This window comes from Drosophila guanche, unplaced genomic scaffold (assembly GCF_900245975.1).
Source record: "Drosophila guanche unplaced genomic scaffold, DGUA_6, whole genome shotgun sequence".
In the NCBI taxonomy this organism is placed as follows: Eukaryota; Metazoa; Arthropoda; class Insecta; order Diptera; family Drosophilidae; genus Drosophila; species Drosophila guanche.
In genome coordinates, this window is record NW_022995753.1 from 1,478,329 (window position 1) to 1,499,231 (window position 20,903).

At 38.2% G+C, this 20,903-nt stretch overlaps 3 protein-coding genes across 12 annotated transcripts; 1 reads left to right on the top strand and 2 right to left on the bottom strand.

Moving 5' to 3' along the window:
- Positions 1–109: 109 nt before the first annotated feature.
- Positions 110–14,804, bottom strand: LOC117588778 (rho GTPase-activating protein 26). Of its 7 annotated transcripts, XM_034280275.1 has the most exons (14): positions 14,443–14,803; positions 13,422–13,579; positions 13,190–13,363; positions 12,882–13,097; positions 12,539–12,610; positions 12,413–12,464; positions 11,851–12,164; positions 11,449–11,779; positions 11,286–11,391; positions 9,501–10,545; positions 9,235–9,437; positions 9,084–9,163; positions 8,980–9,024; positions 8,670–8,908 (listed from the first exon to the last, which is right to left on the bottom strand). In XM_034280275.1, exons 1-14 carry the CDS (start codon positions 14,618–14,620, stop codon positions 8,838–8,840), a joined length of 3,045 nt encoding a protein of 1,014 aa, XP_034136166.1. In that variant the 5' UTR covers positions 14,621–14,803; the 3' UTR covers positions 8,670–8,837. The 7 variants fall into 7 exon arrangements, with proteins under 7 accessions (XP_034136167.1, XP_034136166.1, XP_034136164.1 ...); XM_034280273.1 differs by having other exon boundaries at positions 9,235–10,545; positions 11,851–12,137; positions 14,443–14,802; XM_034280278.1 differs by lacking the exon at positions 12,882–13,097 and having other exon boundaries at positions 9,235–10,545; positions 14,443–14,804.
- LOC117588779 (ras GTPase-activating protein 1) lies at positions 906–6,871 on the top strand. 3 transcript variants are annotated; one of them, XM_034280280.1, is made up of 9 exons: positions 906–1,092; positions 1,862–2,081; positions 2,313–2,426; positions 2,515–2,587; positions 3,171–3,580; positions 3,672–4,521; positions 4,843–5,749; positions 6,302–6,452; positions 6,514–6,871. In XM_034280280.1, the coding sequence occupies exons 2-9, from the start codon at positions 1,880–1,882 to the stop codon at positions 6,660–6,662; spliced, it is 2,856 nt and encodes a 951-aa protein (XP_034136171.1). In that variant the 5' UTR covers positions 906–1,092; positions 1,862–1,879; the 3' UTR covers positions 6,663–6,871. The 3 variants fall into 3 exon arrangements, 2 of the variants coding, with proteins under 2 accessions (XP_034136171.1, XP_034136172.1); XM_034280281.1 differs by having other exon boundaries at positions 912–1,092; positions 1,866–2,081; XR_004574162.1 differs by lacking the exons at positions 906–1,092; positions 4,843–5,749 and having other exon boundaries at positions 6,514–6,598.
- Positions 14,805–18,759: 3,955 nt separating the features above from the next.
- On the bottom strand, positions 18,760–20,815 carry LOC117588780 (solute carrier family 25 member 46). 2 transcript variants are annotated; one of them, XM_034280283.1, is made up of 5 exons: positions 20,675–20,815; positions 20,556–20,607; positions 20,274–20,340; positions 19,878–20,217; positions 18,760–19,817 (listed from the first exon to the last, which is right to left on the bottom strand). In XM_034280283.1, the coding sequence occupies exons 1-5, from the start codon at positions 20,698–20,700 to the stop codon at positions 19,052–19,054; spliced, it is 1,251 nt and encodes a 416-aa protein (XP_034136174.1). In that variant the 5' UTR covers positions 20,701–20,815; the 3' UTR covers positions 18,760–19,051. The 2 variants fall into 2 exon arrangements, with proteins under 2 accessions (XP_034136174.1, XP_034136173.1); XM_034280282.1 differs by having other exon boundaries at positions 20,274–20,406.
- Between the last annotated feature and the right edge of the window lie 88 nt (positions 20,816–20,903).

Genomic DNA, 20,903 nt, shown 5'->3' on the forward strand with positions numbered 1-20,903 from the left:
ATACCATACCTTATTAAAAATTGTCAATTCCTGCAGAAATGTAGACTGTCCCATGGTAGAATTACTAATAGGTAACGTCGTCAGCTGAGTGGAGGAGCACCAGATTATTCACCACGCTCTCTCAGCTCTCAGAGAGGCAAGCGCTAGAGAGAGATAGCAAACGTTTTACGTTCTGCACTCTTCGCTTTTATTGTTTCTGCTGACAGCAAAGTAAAGATTTGGAGCGGCATAGAAAAAAATATTTTGCAGACATGTTTGTTTCTAAAAAGGATTTAATTGAATAAAGATTCCATTACATTACACATCCAAAATAAAATAGTAGTTGCATACATATTTCATTGTCTTCCGCTTACGTCTTCATTCGTCATTCGTAAACAATGAAGAAAAAGAAGAAGAAAATGAAAAATTCGTGTAATTTCACCATGGACGGTCCGATTTACCATCTTTTTCTATGTTGAAAAAGAAAAGATCGCTGATGATGGAGGAGTGGTATCCTTCGAAAAAGTCACAATTTCAATGAATTAATTTTAAAATTTGCAGATTATAGTCTAAGAAAAAGTATTTGTTAATTATTAAGGCAGCTGATAAAATGGATTTATAATATTAAGTGTAGCAGTTTTTTTTTTTTTTTTTTTGGTTGAACTTTATTGTTTTAACCTTAATATGCAATCAACCCAGGAAAGATAATTCATAAAATCACCCAATCCTGCGGAGAATTGAATGATGCTTCGAGTAAAACTGCATTTTAAATGCTGATAATCCTTACCAGCTAGTAATATCAAATAGAACATAAAATCGAAGAAAATTAAATAAGATTCACGGTATATTTACAGCATATTTAGAAAATGCAAGGGTATATTTTCGAGGGTCTGTCGGTTTATTTTATCGATAATTCCGCGGTCACACTGCACATGACAGTGGAGTGGTCATGCAGTTCTAAAAAATAAATGATTAACTTGACAAAAAGAATAAAAATATGCCATTAATTGGTACCGTTTCTTTACTATTAGAGTTTGTGAGTGTTTTTTGTGTGTGCATTAAACACATATGCTCTCATGCTTAATCCTATACAAAAACATATGTATGTAAATTGTAAGTGTATAATATTCTGTGTACTATACTAAGCCGACTTGCTTTTGTGTCTCATATTAAATGCGTACAGACTAATTTTTGCATTCTTTTTATTTTGACATTTGCGTATGTATGTACATATGTAAAGTTTGTTAGATGAATAGCAGTCTGCATCCAGACTGAGACAGTAATTACATACATACATATTTACATTGCCCATAACTTTTATTTGAAACCCTGACTGTGTTTTATTTTTAAATGGCTACTCAGAAGCTGTCGCTTCATGTAATATGAGTTTTATTTCAACAATGTTTGACTGATTTCGGTGTTTAAATAAGTCTGCATTCATGATCAAATTAACGATTCTTCTACAATCAGCTGTTTATTCCAGCATTAGACATACATATGTATGTACACACAATGCCGCTCATCTGAATAGTTTCAACATTTTTTTAAAGTAACCAACTTACCAATTATGATGAGATCATTTCCATTTTATAGATAGTTCAATTGTTAGTGAAAAAAGAAAGCGTCTAGGTTTCGTTCGAGCATGTTCAGCATCTTTGGGATGGCTGCTTATTCGCTAGGCCCGCTTTGAGTCACCTTACGGGCAATATCCTTTGAGGCTCGACATTTACCGACATGGACACATGAATACTATGCATTTGAATCATTCTCATTATGCCGCGTTATCCATATTTTTATTTTATGTTTTACTTAATTATAATTAATTACAATAAGAACTTGACTGCAACGAAAACAAAATAAAAGACTGCAATATCGTTTTTAGCCAGAAATTATACTCAACATGGCAGATCTTATGCGTGTGAATAATGTGGATGTTGTTATTCAGAAAGAACAACTCGGATCTCCAACTGCTTGCTCTGATGACTGTAACATAGCTGCACTTGGAAGTTTGGGTGTCATGGTGGCTGGCGGTGGTATGGATTTGACTGATTTGGCCCAGGAGTTGGATCAGGATGAATTTGAGGGGGCCCATTTGATTAATGGTAAGTTTAAACAGTACTTACTATTGTATAGCTATAACTGGTAAGTTTCATATGATATATCTTAAGTTACATATAATCATACATTAAATGATTAGTAGCTGTTTTTCGTAAAGAATGGATGCAACTTCATGTCTTAAAATAATAAATGGTAAAATATATATGATAGTAGGAATTGTTGAGCTATGTATCCCTTGTTAATGGTTCTAAAAAAAAAAACCTTTTTATTTGTAGGGGAACGTCCGGCGATCATTGCGCCTCCGGAAAGCGAATGGTATCATGGGCGGCTAGATCGTTATTCGGCAGAGTCCCGTCTACGTGGAAGCAGCAAATTAGGAAGCTATTTGGGTGCGTAAAATGGGCAATCTCGGATAGAAACGCAATACAGTTTGTCATACATATTCCTTATTTTAAATGATTAATATGTCTTGGACAGTGCGTGAAAGTGACCGTAAGCCTGGCTCGTACGTTCTTAGTTATTATGGACGGACCGGCATAAACCATTTTCGGTAAGTCGAATTTAGTTTTTTTTTTCCTGAGGGATAATATAATATAATTATTAATTAAGTACATATAACTGAACCTATAATACAAACAATTCTCAACAACATCAACATATAGCTCCCATGTTGTATACCTTCAATAAAAAACATGGATTTATCGAGGTCCTCAAAGAGCTTTTCCAGGGCAACACTTTTTTGTTTGAGAATTTTTTAAATTGGGTAATAAGAGGAGGAAACGCTGGAACTCCAGTTCTTTTCCTGCCCGGAAAACCCCTTAATCCTAAGTAGAAAGCCGTTTTATTATCAATATTACAGAAATGTTAAAATTTGTCCCAGGAACATAGAAAACTTTATAAAAGAATCCGGCTGGGATAACTCCTGACTTCATGTCTCACACTGCAGAAACGGGGAGGATATAACCACTATATAAGCACTTTAAATAATAATAAAAATAACTTTGTTCAGGCAGTGTACATACATAATTGTACGAGATGCCAAATGTCGGAAGACTTTGTTTATAGTAAAAGGCCAATTAGATTAACGTATTACTGCATTTTTATAAATAATACATAACCTGCATTATCTTTAGGATCACAGCCGTATGCGGAGACTTTTACATTGGTGGGCGACAATTCATTTCACTGAGTGATCTTGTTGGATATTATACGTCATGCAGCGATTTACTGAAGCGCGAACGGTTGGTCATACCAGTAGCACCGCCGGAGCCAGTCAACGATAAGAAGCGTGTAGTGGCGATCCTACCGTATACGAAAATGCCCGAGACCGATGAGCTCAGCTTCCAAAAAGGTGACATTTTCTTTGTTCATAACGATATGGGCGACGGCTGGTTGTGGGTTACAGCTCATCGTACCGGAGAGCAAGGCATGATTTTTCGAGAGCTGGTTGATGACTTGGATGTATCTATCGATCCAAACACTGTATTTCCGTGGTTTCATCCAAATTGTACAAAGAATGAAGCTGTCGACGTGTTAGTCAAGGGTATTTATCAATTTAAATCTTCAGAAAACTTAATGAAACAAATGTTGAATAATGCATTAACTCGTAAATTCTTTTTTATTTGACTATTTAGCTGGTCCCGGAAGTTTTTTGGTTCGACCCAGCGACAATTCGCCAGGGGACTACTCACTTTTTTTCCACATTAACAACCAGATTCAACGGTTTCGCATTGAGAAAAAAGGAGTGCGATATTTAATGGGCGGGCGCACATTTGAATGCCTAGACGCGGTGATTAATCGCTATCGCAAGGAGCAAATTGTTGAGGGCCACTCGCTTAACCATCCCGTTGTAAATGGTGCACAGACCGAGTTTAATCAACAATATGTCGTGGAAAAAGCTGCAGAGAAGATCTATGCGACATTGCGCGAGTGTCGCGACCAAATAGGCCTCAAAAAAATCAAAGGTATCAAGCATCATGGTCATTTGAACAAGAAATCTGACAAATCGACCAAGTGGAAACAGCTATACTTCGCTTTGATCAACGACGGATGCGAGACTCAGCTTTGTTTTTATGACAATCCTAAGAAAACCAAACCCAAAGGCCTCATTGATCTGTCGTGCGCGTACCTCTATCAGTGCCATGACTCACTCTGGGAACGCCCCTATTGCTTTCAAATTGTGGAGAGAGCCTTACCCTGTCTGGCCACGGTAACGTATCTATGCGCTCCCAGTCAGGAGAGCTATGTAGAATGGATAAACGCTCTCAAGGCGCAATGCGACTCCCAGCTTAGTCGCGCTCAGAAGAAGGTGTCACGTCTCCGCGAACTGCGTTGTCTCAATCTTCACGTGCTGGAGGCACATCGCCTTCCATTCAAACTGGTGCCACACCCATATTGTAGTATCTCACTTAATCAGGTGAAAGTGGGCAAAACTCGTGTCAAGATTGCTCCTGAACCAGTTTGGGAAGAGGAATTCGTGCTTGAGTGAGTCTCAAAAAATGTATTTAATTATAAAAATATTTTTTTGTTTAATTATTAATAAAAAGGGGAAATTTATTTTCGGGTGTCCTAATTTATTTCTTATCATGCTTCAAAGTGTATTATTTCACTTAAATCAACAAAAAACTACGATGGGTTACAAATATCTGTTCCCCAATTCAATAATGCGGTTTTCAAAACGAATGGCATATTCAATTTAATTATTAAAAATTTCACTGCAAAAGCACTGCTGATTATGATTTCTTTGTTTATAAAGAATGTAATTCCATTATCATATATATTCGTACACTTTCTATACATTTTCAGTGATGTGCCTCCGGATGTTGTTTCCCTAACAATAACGTTGGTTTCGCGCGGCAAACGCGGCAAGGATTCGGAAGTGGCGGAGATGACTATCGATCTGTCTGCCCTCAAGAACGGTCAAGAGACAGAAGGCTGGTATCAGCTCACTGGCATGACGCCCATGGGTGAGTGGGGCTCCTTAAGGCTCCGCATGCGGTATCTGGATGATCTTATAATGCCATGCGAGGAGTACAGTCCACTGCAGCAATTGCTTATTGAGCCAGAGTTATATGCAGTGAAGGCACTAGCTGAACTCTGTCACAATGATCGAGTGCCATTGGCCACATCTCTTCTACGAGTGTTTCGGCACGAGAAGCGTGAAACAGAGCTGATCCGCACCCTATGTCAGGCGGAGGTGGCACGCGAGAACGAGACGACAACGCTTTTCCGTGGTGCCTCTCTGGCCACCACGTTGATGGACCTATACATGAGAACAGAATGCAGCGGGTTTCTGCAATCCGCCGTAAGCGAAACGGTACAGAAAATTCTGGAGAGTAAGCAGTCCGCGGAGCTGAATCCGACAAAGATGGACGTCAATGATGACGCTTGTACGAATGCTGAATTTCTCTTACAAATCCTCGATCTTGTTACGCAATCGATATTTACATCGCCAGACGCATGTCCTCGCAATGTGCGCTATATCTGCAACTGTCTGCAGAAGGCTGTAATGGCTAAGTGGCCAACAGAGAGACTGGTGCGCACGCGCGTCGTCTCTGGCTTTATTTTTCTCCGCCTACTGTGCCCTGCATTGCTGAATCCGCGACAATTTGGACTCGTTAGTGAAACACCGCAAACCGCAGCAACTCGTTCTCTCATAATGGTCGCAAAGTGCTTGCAAAACTTAGCAAATTTGATTGAATTTGGTGGTAAGGTATGTGTACAAGATTGCAGAATTGATCGGTGGGTGCTCTGAATTTCCATTACCTTTTGATAAAACCCAATGTATTTGGACGTTAATTTGACATTAATTTAAGACTTTCCCGAATGCAGTTTGAATGTAGCCATGAATATTCGAGAGCAAGGTTACACCGCTAAGTTTTGACTGATTGCCTAGATGCTGCATCTATCAGAAACGAACCGTGAAATTCGAAATAAAGAAACAAAAGAGTAGTGGCTGCCGTGCTTATAGAGCTTGCAGTGCAAATAGTGTGATAATAATATGTAGCATTAGGCTGCATCACTTACTATGATTTGTTATTGATGTTTTTATAAATTTTCTTATATTTTATAATGTTCTCCATTTTATAATTCGTTCAAAAATTCGGTAGGGGAAAAAATTACTGAATGAATGGTATGGAAAGCAAACGACTATTTGCAATTACTTTAAATGGGTCACTTCTATGTTAAACACACAACTAACCATACATCGAATTACTGTTCAAGGTTATAAATTAATTTTTCTTCAATCTCTTTGACTTTTAAGGAACAATACATGGAGGTTGTAAATCCGTTTATACTAAAAAACAAGGAACGGATGATTGTTTTTTTGGATCAGCTTTCTCTGGGTTCTGAAACGAATGCACCGTTGGGAATGTTTGTCGAACAAAGTGTTAATCACAATGCACAAGACACCGGTAAACTTTGTTGAAAACCCCTTATATCATATTTACTTATATATTATATTCACACTTACAGGACGTGAACTAGCTACATTGCATCATATCTGTGTATCTTATTTGCCAGAACTGCAGGAGCTATCGAACATACTCTCAATCAAGAAGCTCGTCACTGTAACGGATATGTTGACCAAGCACAAGCTGAAATATCGCGAGATGATCAGCTAAACCTCGATTGAATCAGATCAAAACTAGCATAACCGTGGCAACTGCCGTTGCAATAAAGCGCTCAGTTCTGAGTACACTTATTGTAAAACTGTAATTAAGTATAAGAAATATTTTTGTCACAGTTTAAATTTAAAATACTTATGTTTATAGATCTTGAAATATGTGTGTGCTAAATTATGCAGTGGATTTAATACAAATAACTAAATATACCATTATCTCTATATATATACTATATACATAAACTTACATATGCCGCATATTGAATGAATCCATTTGATCATCCATAAATATTCAACAGATGGCAACAAAAAATAAGTAAACATATAAGTGCTTAAAGAAATTGCAAATGGCAAAGAAAATAGCAAAAACCGCTGCCGTATGTAGAAGAAGAATAAAAGCGATCAATAAAATACAAAAGTTAATCGGCGAAAATTGTTTTATCTGCAGTGGAATAAAATGTAGAGGATTGTCTGCAGCCAATCTAAAATTTATCCTAGAACAGCAACATCCTTGAAGCGTTTGGAGACGCTTACAGACGTCCTTGCTGGACCAAAGACAGCAAGGAAGAAACTCGTCACCAGAGCCGCTTCTTTCCAGATTCGGTATGTTGCCCCAGTATGTTTCTAGGCGACGAAAGAAGCGAGGAGTAGAGACAACACACCGATTTTGCGCCAGCAGGATCGCATGCGCGATCTGAGTATTGCGAGAGTAGCCCAACAACGCAGCAAGTGAGGCAAAAAGCTGGAGTTGCACCAGTTGTCCTGCACGGATCCTCCAACGAGAGGTGCGAGTGCAACTTCCATGCTGGAGAGTATAGCGCGTACAGTTACAGTGTGACCAATCTAAGCTGTTATAGCTATCATTTCGCTGACATCGCGCCTCACGATTCAGAAAAGTAAGTGCCGTCGTAAGTGGGACGATTTTCTAACGATTCAGGCAGCCGCCTCCATAGAACCTACACTTATCTTGCACTCAATCGCTTCCACTAATTTATCCATTGCCATTGCCGTTTTATTAGTGCAGTCGTCATCTCGTGCTTCTCTCCTTCCTCGAATGACCATAGACCTAACGATTCAGGCAGCCGCCTCCATAGAACCTACACTTATCTTGCACTCAATCCCTTCCACTAATTTATCCATTGCCATTGCCGTCTTATTAGTGCAGTCGTCATCTCGTGCTTCTCTCCTTCCTCGAATGACCATAGCACTGATTTTCCTCCATGATTTAGTAGTTGAAAATATCGACTACCTTGACCTACTACGCGCCTGACTGGGGCCTGAGAGCATATGCATCTATGGCAACAGGGCAACTATGGCAATTTAACTAGGATAAGGATTTTTTAAATTCCAGTGACTCATAGTAATACTCATAATATATGGTTGCATTTATTAAATGACTATAACTGTTGCAAATTTAAAATTTGCGGACATTGAGCATTTTATTTTTATTTCGGACATGCTGATAAAAGAAAGCCAATAGCTCATTTTAAAAACAACCTATTTGTATTTTATTCTAGATTCATAAGTAAATCATATAAAATTGTTTAATAAACTTCCCTTTTTTTTTACTTATTTTTGGCAACATGTTAACAAAAATATATTTTGATTTAGTATATTATTTGTTTTCATGGTATATTACAATATTACAATATATATATTACAATAAACATTTTAATTCGGTATATGTATGTATGGAATGCTTATACGCGTAGTTTAACGTGTTCTTTATTTTGAATAAATTTTGTTTATATTCTGGTGGGTATAGTACACGAGTAATGCAGGGTAAAAATGCGTATTGGCGTTATATATTTTTTGGTATGTATTTGATATGTTGATAAATTCATTCCACAGTGAATTTATACTATTTTTACAAATTTCGAATATACAAGTACATCTGGATTTAATAAATAGTTATGTGGTTAACATTATCTGGTCGGACATTTTACCCTTTTTCGTTTTCGTAGTTGTAGTTGTAATATTTTTTAAGGCGTTAATTTTACTCTTTATATATATATATAGACATACATTTTTTTAATATTATTATTATAATTAAGCAACAAATGGAAGCGTAAAGCAATAAGTCAATAAATCTATGCTGATAGTTAAAAAATGTAGATGCAACAAATGTGTGTACAAGCAAGATATTTTTGTTGTTGGATTTGATCCATCTACTTTATCATCGGCAGATGCGGAAATCAATATAATCTAAACGCTGCTTACAGACATACACAGAAAGCAAAAGGATCGCTAAAATCACATGATTTAATTGTATGGCTTCAAATGTTCCACATAGTTCTCCGGAATGAGTCCTGTCTTCCCGTTCAGTGTGCCCTGCAACCATCCAGGCTCATGGGAAAACCGCACTGCAAAACGAAAATTACGTCAAAACACATTGGTTCTTTACGACAATACTGGCGCTTACCATTAGTTATTATTTGATTTGGCTCAAAGGATAACTCCCCTTCGCTTTCTCCCATGCATGCATATAGTGTGCGTACGCGTCTAAAAAAATTACAAACATATATATGAATAGTTTAAGAATTAGTAAGCTTAACTCGGATGTCTATGCTTACGCCGCTCCTGTAGACAGGTCCCGTTTTATTTGGTTAATGTCACGATTACGATGCATTTTAGTTGGCGGATAGTCAAAGCTTTCATTTGTTGTTCCACCGCCGCTCATGTTACCCATTAAGTTGCCCCCTACATTGGGTGGTGCCGCGGTCACCATAACGCTGCTGTCACTAGTGGATCCGAGTATTGCTGGCATTAATGAAGTCTGCGACGTAAAAGGCGTATATTCGTTTGAGTTCCTTGTGCTTAAATGATGTCCTATGCTCACGCTGTTGGTGTTCGATACGATCGCGGTGCCCATTCCATTATTTGAAGAAAGTGAGTCGCACATGCTCTCATTGGAGCTCGACGTGGAAGCGGCCATCAATGGAGAATAGTGTTTACTATGACCGTAACCAAAATGGCTGAGTTGCACAGGTGGGTGTTGTTGTGGTCCACTGACAGCATTGCCTCCCCCGGTAGCCAATAAACGCTCCTTTCGCATTGCAGAAGGCGGAGATGCATTTTTCATACTCAAAAGGTTGCTGGTAGTGGCACCAGCACCAGAAATGTTCGTATAGATGTGGCTATTAGATACTGATTGCGTTACCGGAGTGACCGTTGCCAATACGTAATCTGGATGTCGCAAATTACTGATACTGTTTGTGAGTGCCGCATGATGCGTCTGCAATGGCACACCTTCGTTGGTGGCACCTGTCGAGCTGCCGGTCAGCCGACGTGAACTTATTTCGGCTAGTGTTAATGTGTGTAGGTTTTTAATGCTACCTAATGTTGACGGCCGAACTCCATTTGAAGCATGCAGAGGGGCTCCACCACCGTCAGAGCCAGCAGTTCCGATAGATCCCCCTGTAGGTGTACTGCTATTGGCACTGGATGGTCCGGGGGGAAAGTTGATCCCATTTGGAATATTTTGTAAACTGGTTGAATTAATTGGTTCCTCGCAATTCGCTTTGTTAACAAGATGATATATTTTTTGCTGTGGGCTGTATATTGGACTACGTCCGGTGGTGCTACCCGCGCCACCTGTAGAAAGTGCCTTGCATGCTTGGGAAGCGCGAGGCATACGCATTGGTGGACTGTTGCTACCATGATGTATGCTACTGGATGTAGACGTAGGCACAATCACATCACTACTTGGGTCATTCCTGAAGATCCGCTCGTAGTTATCGATAAGTATGTTAATAACAATATTGTTGAACTTAATGTCCAGTATGGCAGCAACAGTCTCTTCAAGCGGACGTAACAATGTTGGTCCAAATACTACTCCAAGGTTAAAGACAGACATTTTATTCTTGTCGTACTTTCGCGAAACCCTAAAAAGTATTCACATTTTTATTTTATTTGTATCAATCATCTATGTTATGTCATATCCATCAACATAACATTAATATATTTTTGAGTAGCATGCATCTTTCTTATAAATCTAAAAAGCTGATTGGAGTCGGAATTCCGACTATAAGATAATATTCGTTAAACACTGCCGACTAATGGAATATACTCAGTTTCTACATGAAATTTAATTTTTTAAATCAAAGTAGGAATGAAGGTTGAGAACGAGGAGGAACGTTGTAAGTCGTTTGTAAGCTTGCCCATTTAGCTTGTTCTCCTTTGCCTGAAACGCACACTGCACTAGGCGAAAAACATGAACCACGGTTGGGCCTTCCAGACAAATAAGAAAGCGGACGAAAGACGCCACCCGGGCTGGGTTTTCAACTCAAGCGTCGGTGGAAATCGTGACTGCTACCACCGGCGAGCACAGGGAGGATCAATCCTCTCGGCGTGTCGCCAGCGGAGGGACGCCTACACTACACTGTGCACAAATGCCAGACACCTAAGAGTTCCATAAGTTTCTTTTGTACGCTAAAATGTGGCTCAAAATGAAACATATCGATGTCAAAAATGTACAAAAACTTGGGCATCTAAAAATGAAAACGGTGTTTGTGTTGAATATTCGAAACACAAAAGAAATGGAAAACCCTGATAGATATAAATACATCACTGATAGATTCTGACTAATTGGTGTCATTAGACATTTTATTTAGTAGATACTTACTCGGTCAAATGCTTAATTACCATGTCAAGCATCTCAAAATTGGGCTGTGGTAACTTGTAGACTAGTTTATGGACTTCGTTTATGCGCTGATGGAGGCCTTCTTGTTCTAAAGATCGAAAAAGATATTACCATACACGAGGGGCTTGGGCAATTCAGTGCTTACTGGCGGCTTCAATGAAATGAGTATGATAGTGATAAGTCATCAGCGGCTCACTCAGATTCCTAAGATACATTTTTAGAGCGCTAGCAATTGTATTGCTCTCCATTAGCTCCCGATATTTTTCTTCGATAAAAACATCCTCTGTATCTTTTCGGCTCATACCCAGTGCCAACAGCTTGCTAATTTTGGTACCCACGCCACTCTTACGATAAATACCTTCGTCCTCAAGGCCACGACTTTCCAGAACATTAATGCATCGGCGAACAAATATGAAGCCGGTTTCATCTAGTTGATATGCTTCGTTAGCTTTTATCTTACCAGGTGCCATAAATGTCTTTACAGGATAAATAAATACGGTTGTGGGTTGTATTAGTTATATGCATATTTTTATAATCTTCAACTTACCGGCTCCGTGCCATCCATGGCACTTAGCCAGGAGCGGTAGTCTTTCTCGCTCAACGCTTGAAATGTGTACACGATGCCTGGCTTCTCCTTAAACGTCAAATCAAAGCAAAATCGCTTCTCGAATTCGGAAGCTCGTCGCTGGCAAGAGAACAATGTCAGTTTCTCATCCTCTCGCGCTTCAGGCTTTGTAAAGTTGTGATTCATCTGATTAAACTGCAGCATGGTAAACTCTCGCTTCTGCTTTTTAAATGTGCAATAGTATTTTGTCCATGCTGCTTTAAATGGCTCTAAAATAGAGATTTTCAGAAGGGAACCTAAGATTCGTTTGCAATGAAATAATCAGTTCAGGTATGTGTTTTATTTTTTGGTGTGAAGCTAGTATGATTGTTACAAATTCAACTGCCAGAATAGCCAATTATTTAGATGTGCAAAATGTATAAAACTATAAACCCTGCAATAAAAGCATGCCTTTACTGTGGCTTTAGTTGCCTCGCTGTAAGAATTGGTGCACGAAAAAAGACAGCGCTCAACATGGCTTAGGCACTGAGAATCATTTACTTACTTTTTTCCATTAAAAACAAATAGCCACGTTTGGTGAAGATCTCCTCTGGTTTCTGTAAATAAAAAAATGTTTTTTTTTTTCAATGATATTTTCAGTTGAATTATCGTAATAATATCATTGAATTACCGTGCGCTTTTCCATGTACTTGGTTTTAAGCTCAGTCACTTTTTCACGAGCTTCTTCAAAATTTTCGCGGGTCTGAAACCGAAAATAAACAAAATAAATTAATTCATGCCTTACAGCCACACCAAGGCTAGTATACAGTTCGAAAGTTGGGTAAAGAGACAGGATAAATCGTGGTATTTAAGTATTTATATTCTGATCAATAATTACTGATAAGATAAAAGTGTTGAAGCTTAATTAACAATTAAGTGTTCGAAACCAACAAAGAGTCTAGTTAATAGTGCGTTTCAAAATGCAACACCGACATAAACAACACTAAATTATTGACTATATCTGGTCCTCTTACCTTCTGCACTTTGTGTCTTAAATCCTGCAGATAATCGCGATGATCTTCAGCTTGTTCGTGGGCTGTGTGATAAAAAACCAACCAGCCGGAAATAAAGGCAAGCAATATTTCAACGAACTCAAATTTAATTCTTTCCTGCACTTCTTGTATACGCAGGACATAGCTTAAGGACTCCTGGATATATTCGCGCTCATGCATGCCCAAACTGGCATCGGCCTATAAATGAAAATTAATTAAATAAAATATTTAGAATATTTAGAATCAGTCAGCCTTACTGGGCTTGATTGAACATATGCAATATTACTTACCTCCTGTATTGTGTTTTCGGGCTTTTTGGTGGACATGTTAAGAAAACGTTCCTGTGATTGACAAAACTTTTCTGTTTTCTTGTCGAACTTCTTCTTGTTTTCCTTTACGCCACCGATTTGTTTTTTTCTGAAGTCCTCCAGCGACTCGATAATATGCTTATCAGCCAAAGTAAGCTGTATAAAGATAATTGGAATCATATATTTACATTTTCCAAAAGTTCTGCACACTTACCATTTTCTCGCGCTCATCTTCAATGTTACCAATAATTGCACCAAAACGCTTAAGGCTTTCGCAAATGACATTCTCATCATCCGTTTGTGCGGTGCCAATGCATTCAAAGTTGAAGTCGTTTAGCAAAATTGCTAACTGTTTCATTCGCGTAGAAAGTACTGCAAGTATTTACGAAATGAAGTAATATGTTATAAACAGTTTCTACAGGTGTTTATTTAAAATATTTGACTGAAGTCATGCAGTGGAATTATTTCGCCTGTTAATTTGCCGAATTCAGAATTCAGAATTAGCTGTATTCACAGTATCTTACATCTGGTTTTAAAGAACATTGGGATTCTGAAAAGCGAATTGATGCAGCTAAAAATTTGACCCAAACACTGGGAGCAACGAAGGTAATAAAACCTACAGAATATGAATTAACGAACGTTGGCAACGTTGAGCCGGGTCAAATGCTCAAATAACTCTTCTTTTATACCTGGTACTCACTACTCAGTCAGTATAGACATACATACATATGTATGTGACCTTTTACTTTATATAACTTCTACAATATATTTTAGCGTAATAATACGTAAAGGCCCTCTCTTTCACACTTCTCACACCAACATGCCATTCTAAATCGATCTCTTCCGTCACAGGGCGTAAACTGCACGAGGAAAATGGTGTAAGAGAGGGAGAGAATGAGAAGCGCATGAAACGACTAGATTGGCCACTGCAAAACACATTTTTGTTCTGGCTATAATAATGATTCAAAGTTCTGATTAGGCAACCTTGCAAATAAGGTCATTATCTACGATACTTCACTTATAGTTCTCTCGTATCTTCAAAACTAATATGTTCATATATACCTGAACTCTTAGAATACTGTAATACCATAGATAGGTTTAGGTTCAAATGTAAAAAAATATACAAGATTATTGGAATACATGCATCAGCATGTGTACATTATATTAGCTGAGTATATTTATGGTGTGGTTGCAATAATTGGTAGAAATTTATATATGAGTTTCCTTTTACTCACCTTTTGCTGCACTCATAAGGTCTTTGACCTCTTTTATAATTCGCTTTATCTGATGACTAGTATGATCCAGCTCCTTTTCATGTTTATTCAAATTATCTCGAAACTCTGGACTATCGACAATGCATTCTTCAAATTCCAAAGGCTCCAAGCCACGACGTATATCTTTTCCTCCACCCATTTTCGGTGGTTTTCGTGTTTAGTATATTTTCGCTCTAGTTTTAGATGCTAGAGATTTTCACTTTCTTTTATTTGTTGATACCGTTGAATAATTTGCTGCTCTTTTCGCATGTGCACATTTTTTTTTAAGAATAGTTGTTTTCCACTACATTTATATTGTTTGTTCTATGCCATTACCATTCGGTTGATTTTAACTTGTTGCTGATCAATTTGTAGTATACAAATATTAATACCTCTATAAGTTCTTACGCTGCCTCTTATGCCTCTTAACGCATTATTATTATTATTTATGGATGCCTTTTGGTATTAGAGTAGTCTTTCTCATCTTCGTTTCAATGGAACAGAGAGACGCATATGCATTTCTCCCAAAACACTTGACAAAAATCAAGTAAAGTACAACGAAAAAGAAGGGCTGTTCATAAGGTGTAACATATTTGCACAGCACAATGACTGAAAGTTATTGAAATCTGATTGCAAGCGTGAGTGAAATGAAATTTCCTTATACTGTGCACATAGCTTAACATGATCCGCATACATAAGTACTCGAGAGTTTGTTAATACAAAAGGCAGGCCATTCATAGAGTTTAAAAAGTAGGCAGCCAATATGGCTATCCTGTGATACTGCAGAACTAACCATAGCAGGTGAAGAGACGGCGTTTACTCTTTGGAACCTATAAGAAAGGTAGCTAGAAATCCATCTCAAACGATTAGGCGAAACCCCTAGAACAAGCTTTTGTGCAAGAAGTGAGTGTCGTTCACAAAGTCGAATGCCTTACTGAAATCAGTGTAATTAATAATAATGACCTTCAAGAAAAATATAAACTTACGTTTATCATGACCAACCGCTTAAACTAGGACGTCTTGGAAAATTGTTTGGTATTATAAGGTCTTAAGGAGGCTTGCATGATCACTTAGATCGAGAAGAGTTTAAGTAGAGAATTCGCTCGTATTTATTGGAAAACAGCCAAGATATCAACAGAAGGAAATTCATTGGAAGATACAACTCCAGACGTGGATCGTAATCTACAGTCAGGATGACAGGATGTTGCTAGAAAAAGGAATCTCTGCATTAACTATATATTATTAACAACATTTTCTTACTAGGAGCTATCTTCACTTCGGGTCAAAATTCATTGCCAAGCGTCTCTGAAGATGAAGATTTGTGTAACTTACAGATTGAGGTCATGAGAACCTAGGCGGATACATTTGCAATAGATTGAAGGATAAACTGTGTTGGGCTGAGTTTATATAAAACTATCGAACTAACAAATAGTTGCCCTAGCTCTAAAATGTACATCGGAATGTATTCCTTTCTGAAAGCTTATGTACATACGTACCTTAACATACTTTTTGCATACATACACAGAAGACTGTTTATAAAACTACATTTTCAACAGTATACAATTGAATTAATTCGAAATTTGATCAAATTTCTTTTCTCTCTAAAGAGTTGTAATTGGCTGTACATACATACATACATATGTATGAATGTAGAAGACACATGGCCACATAAACAAAATACAAACACGAAAAGTTAAACTAGGAAAACTTAAAGTACAAGGCAGCAGTGCACCCAATGCGGAGATGCGTCTCGCACACTCGCACATTTCTATTGTCGATATGCAGGTACATTCCTATGCATGTACCTATGAATACTTATATGTACAAACATACATATGAGCATATTTAAATGTATTCCGTTCACTGGGAGCATGTTTTGCTTTTAATCACTTTTAGTGTTAATTCAATGCATTAACACATCGAACGTGTATACTTTGACTTCGCTTCATGTATACTTGTGTAAATTTTCCAATATTTTTAAAATTGTTGACCACTTAAAATTAAACGCACTGCACTTAGGAACGCATACACATGTATGTACACATATCATACGGAATGTACATATGTTTTTTTTTATATTTTGTAGCACCAGCAATTTTAGCAGAAACTTGTTGAATACACACTGTATACAAGCATATTTATCTAACAACGGGTCACTACTACTACACAAAACTGTGTTCGGCTTAATGTGGGTATCCGTAGGCGCATTTGCTCGTCGAATTTTTTTTGTGTTCGACGAGAACTCAACTATGGATAGCCATGTTTGTAATATGTTTGAAACCAATCAGATGGAAACATTTATATCTGGCGATTCGTATGGGGATACTCCATACATATGTACGCATGTATGCCCGTTGGACAGAAAACAAGCTTCTACGCTATATACAGACATGTGTATACATACGTACAAAAGTATTTTTTTTGCATTTGTATTTACTGTAAATGGTATTTGGTATCTCGTGCGCTAGGCTAGTCACAAAGGTCCACAAACACACGAACCATGCACATATACATACATATGTGCACTTATATTTATTATTTTGATTTATTGTATTTATTTGTCATTAAGTAAATACACTGGCGAAACTTCGGCACATAGCTCAGGTGATTTTTCCATTTTTATTACGCACGATTATAAAGAAACAATTTTAAGCGCGACAGTTCGGCCAAAAAAAAAAAAATAACATCCGCAGAAATCAGAGAATGGTATGGATCTACCGGGCGGTTTTAACGCGTGGTGAGTTTCGTCAGCTGTGGAATAGATATCAGTGTCGTGTTGTGTCTAATGTTTAATCGCAGGAACTGCATTATGCTTCTATGACATTAGACCTTGCTGACTATATGCCAAAATAGAGACAGCCTTTTGGGATATGCCTGCAGTCAGAGCGAGAGAAATATATCCGCCCAGTTGGTTTTTTAGTTGAGCTGCGAGCAGAGTTGCGGAAGAAAATATCGATTGTTGTACTTTTCAGACACTGTTTTGCTGACTCGGTGTGTGCTGGAGTAGTGGTAGTGCCTTAGTTGTGCAGTGACTCAGCCTCTTGTTCAGTTGTTCGCTTACTAGTTCACTTCTTTACTAGTTTAGTGGTGAAACAGATCCACTGAACATGGAACAACTGAACAAGTGAGTGAGGTTTCTGACTTAGGTAGGAGATATTTGTGGACACCTGGTCTAACTACTTCTACCAACATGGGTCTAAACGCTTAGAGGACGATGCAATTCTAGGATATTTTTTAGCTTGGCTGCAGACAAGCCCGCCGCTTTTGTTGCATTCGACCAGCTGTTCTCAAGACAGACGACTGCCAATATTAACGCATTTTCTGCATCATTGCGTCTATTCCAATATCGATAGGTGACGTGTCCAGTGTGAAAAAGGTAAAATACATGGCTTACTCTCTGGAAATGGCACTTGACTAGACCATTTCACTGTTCTAGCGAAACAATTATTTCTTGATCAAATATGTTCGTTTCTTTTCAAATGGTAATTAAATCTATCCAATAATTTGGCAAAATTGCAATTGATTGTTGAAGGTTGTCAAGATGGATTAAACTGAGTGCATGCCAAAAACTGTCGCTGTAATTTTTTTGGCCTTGCACTGCTTTGGCTCAGAAACTCTCTGTTTTGCTTGCTTTTATCAGATATAACTCTGATATCTCATTTATCTCTCTTTATCTCGAAGATAAGAGAAAAATCAGAGCGCAGTTCCTCAGAGGATGTCCTCGAATAATGGTCAGAGTGGATTAATATTATAGCAAAATATTATATTATTATAAAGCAGCCCTGTATATTATTGCTAATTCTCTCTCGCTCGCACAACGTGTCTCGTGCTCCGCTCAGTCGGAGAGACAAAGGGACCTGGTGGTGTGAGAAGTTATGTAGATGAGATTTAAAAGGAAATGTAAATTAAAAAAAAAAGTAAGGTAACGTTCATACATACATACATACTTATGTATCGTACCGGGTACCGGGTATAAAAGTTGTGACGCCTACAAAGGCGTCTCACAACGTTCCTCATCGTTTTAACTGTTACAAACTAAGAAATGTTTGGTACCGCGCGACAGAGGCCTTAATTCAATTTTAAAAAGATATGAATCACATTTTTGTAAAAGTAAAGCCCGTTTATATTAATGGACGACATTTTCCATTTATTCGTGTTAAAATCTGAACTTTCGCTGAAATTTGATTTTTAATCAGTCGCAGCGAAACCACTTCTGAATTTTTCCCGTGCGATAATACCCTAAAGTCGTCTTTATCATCAGTTATAGAGGTTGTCAAGAGGTGTATCATAATGTATTCATTTTTTTTAGAAAATCCGTTTTATTTTGACCGGTCTGCCGCTTTCAATGCGTACAAACGTCCCCATTCGACGTCAGAGAATTGTAGATGTAGAGTGTAGATGTCACAAAGCATACTGACATGATCCAAAAACCCCACATTCGTAGTTAAAAGCTAAATGGGTGGTGATATGAGGAAAAATACACTAGAAATTGCATAACAATCGAGTTTGGGAGTTCAACCAAAATAACCGTGACACAAGAATTTTATATATATAGATAACTCTGTAAAGAACTATACTTTTAATAACTATTTCAAAGCATTCTCTCCTCAATGGGCGCGTCCACCTCTGTACTTGAAATACTTGACGACAAGGCCGTTGAACTCGACTTTCCAGCAACACAGTCAAGATTGTAGTACTGTACAATGCATGGTGGTGGTCGATTTGAGATCCCTTCTGTGATTTTGGTGACAATCCATTTGGCCATCTTAATTACAGCAATGTGTACTGCAAATTGCAGGACCATAGCCCCAAAGCCCTTGTAGAGTCCGCCAAATCCTTCCGAAATAATAGTTGTTTGATAGCAGTCGACAGCTCCTTGGTAGTTTGTCAGAATAGGAACCACTGCGTAGCCGTTATCCAGGTTGTCGATTATGGTACGAGTGCCTTGTAGCTGGATTCTATGTAAAATTGTTTCAAAGGGAAAGAATATAACTTCGGTAGTCAGCGTGGCGATAAGATTCCCATAGATCTCCAAATTTGTATGTTCTAGCGTATCGTCGCAAGACTTCGAGCCAACATTTTCTTGCATTTGCGATTGTTTGCGGAGCATTATGCGGGAGGACACGCCTCGTATTACTAAATTGAATAGATACTTTGTGACGCCTAACGATACACTAGGTCCAATCAACGCCCAGGCAGGGAGCATTCTACCTTTTTGCAGATAGCTCCAGAAGAAAAGTCGAAGACTGCCCTCACGGAACACATCAAAAAGTCCAGGCTTTTCGCTTGCTATGTCGCTTTGTACTGTCTCCACCAGAGAGGCGGCATGAAAAGGCACAACTAGTGCTATGCTTATACTAAAAAAGAAAATGTTACTATTTTTACAGTTATCATGTATGTACATGGCGTTAACTTACCACTTAAGGAGAACGTGTTGCCCAAAGCGCTTAAGCGTTGTGTTACTGTTTACGCCTTTGGGCCAACTGGTCAATTTTGAGATAACATCGTCGACGGCTAAACCCATGCCTCGCACCAAAAGACAGCTTCCCAGACCTTTCCAAAGCGTCGTTAGCCCCTGGCGCCGGTGCAAATGGACAATGCTTGGCAGTAGCGTAAACGGATGCAAGTGATAACGCTTTGAAGCATTATAAACCTGGCACTGCCGACGTAATACAATAAATGGATGGCTCAGGAGGTTTTCCGTGACCAGGGAAATCCATTGAACTCCAAAGACGAGGTACTTGCGCAATGATGTATCTGTAGACCATTTACATTTATTTAGATTAGGCGGGGCGAAGACTCAAATCACTTACCATCCTCTTGGTTATACATGTATTTGTCAAGACCCTTGTGTTCCTTTATTGGTAATATGAACTCGCCCTGTGAGTCGGCATATTGGATTTTATTAAAAACATCTTGCTCTGCGTTTATTTGATCTACAATGGACTTTTCGCGGTAATCAATACTACATACATTCAACAGTCAACAAATCACGGATGTTTATGTAAGCTAGTCAATTCCAGCGAATCAAATATCATAATACCTGATACCCAACAGATCTTGGCCTGGATATTGTGTTGATGTTGATTTCTTACCTGATTTTCCCTTTGCATCTGATCATCTAAGTGTCCACGATTCGCTACAAACCTGGACGAGGTAAAAATCCATTGATTAAATGATATATGTAAGTAAGTCTTATTGGTTTATAATTTACGTGGAATAGGTGTTTATGCCTGACATGATTGGTTTAGCGGGAACTTAGTTCTTGTTTGGCTGCTATCCTTAATTTGTTAAATTTGTTCTGTGCTACCAGGAATGTAGCTAAACACAATAAATAGAGTTATCGATAGTATCGATGGTTGAAAAATTATGCTACCTATGATTGTTTCGGTTCAAATTCGATAGTATCGACTGTCTACTTGTTTTGAGACCCACATTAGGGA

Bases quoted from the DNA above. Each gene is read 5' to 3' on its own strand.
- LOC117588779 (XM_034280280.1), top strand. From the start codon at position 1,880: ATGGCAGATCTTATGCGTGTGAATAATGTGGATGTTGTTATTCAGAAA. The intron at 2,588-3,170 runs GTAAGTCGAATT...CATTATCTTTAG, and splicing joins ACCGGCATAAACCATTTTCG to GATCACAGCCGTATGCGGAG. The intron at 5,750-6,301 runs GTATGTGTACAA...TTGACTTTTAAG, and splicing joins TGATTGAATTTGGTGGTAAG to GAACAATACATGGAGGTTGT.
- LOC117588778 (XM_034280272.1), bottom strand. From the start codon at position 14,620: ATGGGTGGAGGAAAAGATATACGTCGTGGCTTGGAGCCTTTGGAATTT. The intron at 12,165-12,412 runs GTAAGTAAATGA...AACGAATCTTAG, and splicing joins TTTGTTTTTAATGGAAAAAA to GTTCCCTTCTGAAAATCTCT. The intron at 9,164-9,234 runs GTAAGCATAGAC...TAATTTTTTTAG, and splicing joins GACCTGTCTACAGGAGCGGC to ACGCGTACGCACACTATATG.
- LOC117588780 (XM_034280282.1), bottom strand. From the start codon at position 20,700: ATGTCAGGCATAAACACCTATTCCAC. The intron at 20,218-20,273 runs GTAAGTGATTTG...AATGGTCTACAG, and splicing joins CATGTATAACCAAGAGGATG to ATACATCATTGCGCAAGTAC. The intron at 19,818-19,877 runs GTAAGTTAACGC...TTTCTTTTTTAG, and splicing joins CAACACGTTCTCCTTAAGTG to TATAAGCATAGCACTAGTTG.